The 7,448-nt window shown below is 36.3% G+C and overlaps 1 protein-coding gene across 2 annotated transcripts; it reads left to right on the top strand.

Annotated features, from left to right (window-relative positions):
- Positions 1–466: 466 nt before the first annotated feature.
- On the top strand, positions 467–5,760 carry Cul5 (cullin 5). Of its 2 annotated transcripts, none has more exons than XM_088186401.1 (4): positions 467–536; positions 605–1,157; positions 3,774–5,404; positions 5,467–5,760. In XM_088186401.1, exons 1-4 carry the CDS (start codon positions 528–530, stop codon positions 5,602–5,604), a joined length of 2,331 nt encoding a protein of 776 aa, XP_088042527.1. In that variant the 5' UTR covers positions 467–527; the 3' UTR covers positions 5,605–5,760. The 2 variants fall into 2 exon arrangements, with proteins under 2 accessions (XP_088042527.1, XP_088042528.1); XM_088186402.1 differs by having other exon boundaries at positions 605–3,561; positions 3,618–5,404.
- The last annotated feature ends 1,688 nt before the right edge of the window (positions 5,761–7,448 follow it).

Below are 7,448 nucleotides of genomic sequence, written 5' to 3'. Positions count from 1 at the left end.
ATATACAGATTGAGACGCTGCACTAGTATTCTATTGGCAATTTCAGGAATGACGACGAAAACTGACTGTGTGAGCATCGCGTTTAGTGTAAATAAATTACTCAGTCAAGTTGGGTTCCCATCAATGCTATGCTATGATGTATTCCTTTTCGCTCGCGTGTCAAGTGACGGGAGCGAGTGAGAGATAAAGACGTGCGGACTGCATACAACGCACGCACTTATCTCTCACTCACGTCATTTAGCATGCGAGCGAGCGAAAGGGAATGTATCTCACTACGCGCGTGGCAGCTACGCCACAGCTGTGACTGTACAGACGCGGAGGGGGCTAAGCGAGAGGTTATTTATTTTTTTAAATGTAATAAATGAAAGTCGAAATATTAAATTTGCGCGTGTGGCTGTATTCGTATGTAGGTATTGTATATAGTTTTATTCGTATGCGCGAGATCAGTGCATGGCCGAGATTCGGTGCGTCTGCGCCAGGTTGATCGAGGCGCCGGTCGGTGTTGCTGATATGGTCTCGGAGGGGAAATGTTGAAGGTAGAGATGGTAGAGATATTGAAGAGAGAGATAGTGCGGCGATTACAGCGTGGGTCGTTGTTTCGCAGGACAAGGGCCAGCCGAACTTCGAGGAGCTATGGCCCTGCATGCGGCCGATCGTGCTGAAGCTGCTCGAGCAGGAGGCCGTCACCCAGAAGGAATGGCAGGACCTGTTCTACTCCGTGCACACGGTGTGCCTGTGGGACGAGAAGGGCTCGACCAAGGTGCGCGACGCCCTGCAGGACGACATCGTGGCGTTCATCAAGCGGGCGCAGTCGCGGGTGCTCGCCCACCGCGAGGACCAGGCGCTGCTCAAGGCGTACATCGCCGAGTGGCGCAAGTTCTTCACGCAGTGCAACTACCTGCCCACGCCCTTCCGCCAGCTCGAGGTCACGCTGCTCAACAAGAACCCCGGCGGCGCGCAGAGCTACGGCTCCGGCAAGAAGGCGGCCGCCGCCGAGGAGAGTCTCGTGCGCAAGCTCATGCTCGACTCCTGGAACGCCTCCATCTTCGCCGACATCAAGCAGCGCTTGCAGGATTCCGCTATGAAGCTGGTGCAGGCCGAGCGCAACGGTGAGACTTTCGACTCGCAGCTCGTCATCGGAGTCCGAGAATCCTACGGTGAGATTCTTCTACTTTCTATTTAATGTAGTGCACAATCCTATAATGAGTGACAACATTCTTTTGCACAATTCTGACAAAGTAGGTTAAAACTAAGCACGAAATAAAACTATGAGCTCTTCTTGCAAATGGATGTAGTATGCTTATTTCATTTATTTAACGTTAATAAATTTCTTGCATTTATTGATTGAATTGAAGCAATGTTTGAAATGGCTAGTGAGTCTGAGCCAATGTCATAGATAGTTCAAAGGAGTGACATTATATCCTGGAGAAATTAAGCATTCGTCAAATTCTCAGATAGGACATTGTGTTCTTGTAAATCATATATTTGATTCCCGAGAGTATTAAATTATAAGTAACTAATTTCATTTCATTCATAATTTTGAAATATTCTCCATATAAAGATTAAATTGTTATTTTTTTATTATTATCTCGCAGGTATATATTTGATTTTTGTAATTTATAATATGATTTTGTTGCACAAACGCTTTCAATCGTAATGTGGCGATCATCTGCAGGTACTGAATCGAATGGAATGTTTATTTTTTTCGTAGCAGCAATCCTAGTCCATCCTCGCAAAAAACATTGCTCACGATGTTGTTGACAAGTTCTTGCAAAAATATATGATGATTATTGAAACAAGAACTGCGATTTAATCCTCATTATTAAAAATCAAATTTGCTGTTTATTACTATTGAAAAATCGATTTCTTTACATTACTGACAAAGAGAAGTTATTTTCATCTGAAAAAAATAGTAGATGTAGATTTACACCAAATAATTCATATAATGGTACATTTGAAATACCAATATTTTGGAGTATTTTACAACTGAACTCCTTTTAGTTTTATTTTCGTTTATACTATTACGTGAAAATTTAAATTATTTTTTGGTATTCAATCGAAATTTTTATTGGATTAAATGCAGGTGAAATAAACAATTATTGTATTCATTTTTTTCTCACTGATTGTTTTACTTAATTGGAGTTTTAAAATCCCATGTGGTGCTGATTTAGTATTTTTATATGTTAATTTGAAATTTAAAAATGAAAGTACCGTCGTTAAATGATTAAGTGTTTATATAATATATGTTCGATTGTGAACTTGTTTTCAAAGTTGTAATTGTCGAAAATAATTTTAAAACATTCATATAAATTTCATTTTTAACAAAAAATATATGAATTTTCTGATTTCAAACAAGAGGTTTCCAGAACCCTATGGAAACCTTAGGGTGACACCACTGTGTGTGATGCATTTTTGGACTTTTTAGTTGTGTAGCAATATAGCCGATTTGTCTCAGCACCTATGAATGAAATAATATCATTGTCCCATGTATATTTTATATAAACTGACGTATTGTGCATCCTCAATGTCCAGAATTACTAGAATTAAACGAATAAAGATTAGTCGAAAATTCATCTTCTTTTCAATTAAATTCATGTCCGTACAACAGTCACGGTATAACTGTTTGAAGATTTGTTAAAAACCAGAAGATCATTATGCTTGCTATCATATCTTTTGTCACTGTTATATCCAGAAAATACAATTAACTCACTCCCATCTTCACGTCTGACAAAACCGCTATTTTAAAAAAAAATAGCAATTAAGATATTGTGTGGTTAACCAACTTTAATTGCTTATACACATCTTTGAAACTTATGTTGAATTATAATTTAAGAATTTGCACAAAAGTTTGCTATGTTTTTCGGATACTGTTCCAAAATAAAGTTAAATTGCAAATGAAATTTAACAAAAAAAAATGTGTGGGATATTACTTTATCAGGTAAATACAAATATTTTCAAAGTTTCACTTTTTGGTTCACGGAAATTTCAATCAAATAAGCTGGAGAAGAAATCCACTCTTTTGCATTAGAATAGCATCGCCCCTTATAAAAAAATTAATTCATTTCTTAATCTCTTAACCGGGCAGTTTCTTGTGGCTCATATTATTTTAGGTCTTAATTTATATTAAAAGGTCAGAATATAAGCGGCCAGAATTAATATTAGATAGTCAGAGTTTATATTAAATGGTTAGAATTTAAATTGGACTGGTCGAATTTATATAATGGTAAAAATTATGTTGCCAGATTAATTTTCATTTTTAAAATACATGTGTTTACCTATAAATTCACTGCAGAGCATTATGTAAAAACTAATATCGCTATTGTTTGTCACAAAAAAGTTTTGGGAAGACAAACTAATTGAGAAACATAATATCGATTAAGGGTGGCCAACTTTTTTGCATTCGTGTTCAAATGTTATAATTATACTATACTCATTTTTCTATTTCTTATAAAAATAACTTATTATTTTTGGCAGGTTGGCCATTCCTAATTTAGAAAACCATTAAAATACATTATTTGATTATTTATGTACATGTCATTTCAAAAATATTGCAACTTTATAGTAGATATATGTAATTTATTCTCTATTTCGTTAATATGTCATCAAAAGAACAATAGTTCAAACCTATTTAATAGGTTATATTGTAGAAGTTGTATGTTAGTTCACAGTTCTATCAGAATCTGCAGCTATTAAAAATCGGTTGAAACGAATATTTGCATGATAACTTTACTTTAGAAGTTGCAACTCAAAAACTAAATATTTTATAATTTTAGTGAATCTCTGCTCGAATCCCGAAGATAAGCTGCAGATATATAAAGAAAACTTCGAAGCGGCTTACATTGAAACCACCGACGCCTTTTATCAATCAAAAGCCAACGATCAGCTTCAGAGCAACGGCGTGCTATGCTATATGAAATATGCTGACAATAAACTTCGCGAAGAAGAGATCAGAGCACATCGATACTTGGAACCCGGCAGCGGAAGCGTGGCCGCGCTCGTAAAATGCTGCGAGAAAGTCTTAATCGGAAAACCCTTAACGACCGTTTTAGCCGAATGCGCACCGCTCATCAAAGCCGGAGAAACGCAGCAGTTACAATTAATGTTTCGTTTAGTAGACAGAGTCGAGGGCGGCGTCAACCCGATGCTCAAAGATCTCCACGATCATATTGTGAGTGCCGGTTTAGAAGACATGATGGCAGCTGCCGATATAATTACGCAAGATTCCGAAAAATATGTAGAACGGTTGTTAGAATTGTTTAGGAAGTTCAGTACTCTCATTAAAGATGCGTTTCAGGACGATACTCGGTTTTTAACCGTTCGCGATCAGGCGTATCAGAGCGTCGTCGACGATACGACCGTTTTTAAAATAGATTTACCGACGTCGGCGAACAGCAGGGGGATAAAAGCTACCGCTCCAGAGAGCAAATGCCCCGAGCTGTTGGCCAACTATTGTGATACTCTATTGAGAAAGACTGCGTTGAGTAAGAGGTTGACGAGCGAACAGATAGAAGCTAGACTTAAGGACGTATTGTTGGTGCTAAAATACGTAAAGAACAAGGACGTGTTTATGCGGTATCATAAAGTGTTCCTCTCTAGACGTCTCATATTAGACTCGAGCGCCGATTCCGAAAAAGAAGAAGAGATGGTCGAATGGTTGAGAGAAGTCGGCATGCCCGCCGATTACGTTAATAAATTAGGTCGCATGTTCCAAGACATCAAAGTCAGCGAAGATCTGAATTTTGATTTTAAGAAAGACACCACAAGGCACGACGCTATCAATATTAAGATTTTGAACGCCGGCGCGTGGGCCAGGGGATCGGAGAGAGTCACCGTGAGTCTGCCCGTCGAGTTGGAAGATTACATTCCAGAAGTAGAAGAGTTTTATAAGAAGACACATAACGGTAGAAAGCTTCAGTGGTACCACCACATGAGCAACGGTACTATAACCTTCGTGAATGCAGTTGGAAAATTCGATCTAGACGTTACTACGTTTCAAATGGCCGTTTTATTTGCTTGGAATCAACGTCCTCAAGAGAAGATCGCTTACGAAAACCTCAGACTAGCGACAGAACTGCCCGATTTCGAATTGAGAAAAACATTATGGTCTCTAGTCGCATCGCCTAAGATCAAACGGCAACTACTTTTATACACTCCCATCGTTCAGGGTCCCAAGGATTTTACGGAAAATACTCAATTTTGGATTAACCAAGAATTTGCTCTCGTCAAAAATGGAAAAACTCAAAAGAGAGGTAAAATCAATTTGATCGGTCGTCTTCTTTGGAACACTGAGCGATCGCAAATCGAAGACAACAATTCAATCGTTCAATTGAGAATATTGCGCACTCAAGAAGCTATAATAAAAATCTTAAAGATGAGAAAGCGAATATCAAACTCAGCCTTACAGGTATTTTATTAATTTATTTATCGATTCAAATTTTATCTTGAAATAATCTTTTATTTTTGCAGACGGAACTGATCGACATATTGAAGAACATGTTCCTGCCGTCGAAGAAAATGATCAAAGAACAATTAGAATGGTTAATAGATAACAAATATATGAAAAGGGACGATGATGATATTAATACTTTTATATATATGGCGTAATCTCGTTGAGGGTTGTAAAAATTAAAAAAATTAAATTTTACAAGATGAACTTATGTATAGACCATCTATTTAATTAAATCACCTGAAAGATAAGTTAATTAAAGTGCAGTATTTCTTTTTTTTTGAGCGAAGAAATATATCAACTTTCGTTACAAATGTTCTTTTTCCATTCCTTAGTTATTAGATTCGATCCTATTATTTCAAGAATGAAATCTTATTTTGATAAATATTTTTGTAGTAATTTATTCCTATGAAAGACAATATGCTGGAATGTCTGTTCACCGATAAAAGTGAATTAAGTCTTGCACAAAACGGTAAGATGCTGATGGACGTCTTGAATTAATTATAAGCATATTCAACTACATAAAATACCACACATCATAAAATAAGATTTATATTTACCAATAGAGAACTATCTTATAACAAGATTTAACACCAAACAAAGCTAAGATTATAAGGAAATTGTTACGATGTTCGATTGGCGAAGTTCATCAGATTATTTATCAACCTCTTAATACAAACATATTTTTAGGCGAATAGTTTAAACAGTAACTTGCTACAGTTTTTAGTCTTGCATTTAAAAATAATCTTTTGACAAACTTGATCGGGAATGATCAAAAACGATTGATAAAAGTTCAAACAAATTTTGCAAGAAATATATTTTGAATCCATAAATTGTCATTAACGAATCAGATGTCTACATTATATACAATTCTTCAAAACCACATAAATAAATAATCCTATTTGGCTGATTCTTTTATATCTACACTTAAATTATTATTTATATTTTAATTTTGCATATTTTTACCAAATGCGCTGAACAACATAAGTACAGTGAGAATCGTATCATTTATACTTGATCAAGAATTATATTTAAATTTGGTGGCTTTAGACATAATGGCAGGTAGTTCCTCAACGATATATTGTATTAAATAGTTCTTTTTTATGGGTACTGAAGGAAGTATTCATGGAGGATTTAATAATACCGGCTACAATCGAGTTTTTAAAAATATACTTGTATTGGTAAAAAAAATTACAAATAAGAATTACATCCGACTTCTGAACTTCTGAACGGCTGCATAAATGGTAAGTTGAATGTCTTAAGTTTTTCTATCAGCTCGTCGGCGATAGGTTTGTCGAATCCATATATATCCGTCTCCAAGTAACATATGTAACTGATAGCAGACAAATTGAAAAAGTCACAGTAGTTGAGCACTGAAAAAGCATTAATATAATTAGATATATTTTTAACTAAATAAAATGTCAATGTATACCTCCGGCTGTGATTCCAGTTGCAACGTTAGGTATTTCTAAAGAAGTTGTTCTTTTTTCTAATTGAAAGTTTGGCGTACGAAGGGCACGAATCGTGCTGTAACTCTTACGCTCGCTGGTTCTGTAATGAGCCAACGCTGACGATTGCACGATAACTCTGTTTACAGCGTTTTTGAGCCAAGGTTGCAGAATTTCAACGATTTCTCCGTAAGTTTTATCGCTGCGGCATAAAGACGTACAAACGTAGATATCCGCATCGAAAAACTTGTACAATGTTACTCCGGCAGCAGTAATACTGTCTATTTTGTGAGCCTTTGTGATAATACATTTATGAGCAAATTCAATGGCAGATTCTCTTTCGAATAAAAGGAACAGCTCGAACTTCTCCGGCGTTGGAATATTATTGCTCCATTTCAATCTAAAAATATTATTTGTGTTAAAGAATTAAGTTTACCCGATTAAACGAGCATAAGAGATACTCACGTTTCTAACTTTTCGTCTTCTTTATCGCTGTCCTCGGGAGGAGGTGGAGGAATGCAGGAAAAATCTTCGTACATACTTACAATTTGCAG

The sequence above is a fragment of the Plectrocnemia conspersa genome, unplaced genomic scaffold, assembly GCF_051122295.1.
Source record: "Plectrocnemia conspersa isolate PC_06_02 unplaced genomic scaffold, ASM5112229v1 ptg000005l, whole genome shotgun sequence".
Taxonomy (NCBI): domain Eukaryota; kingdom Metazoa; phylum Arthropoda; class Insecta; order Trichoptera; family Polycentropodidae; genus Plectrocnemia; species Plectrocnemia conspersa.
Note: the sequence above shows the minus strand (reverse complement) of the source record. Positions and strands in the feature narration are given on the sequence as shown.

Excerpts from the sequence above, each read along its gene's own strand:
- Cul5 (XM_088186401.1), top strand. Across the intron at positions 1,158-3,773 it reads CGGAGTCCGAGAATCCTACG|TGAATCTCTGCTCGAATCCC; the intron begins GTGAGATTCTTC and ends TTATAATTTTAG. Across the intron at positions 5,405-5,466 it reads TATCAAACTCAGCCTTACAG|ACGGAACTGATCGACATATT; the intron begins GTATTTTATTAA and ends TTATTTTTGCAG.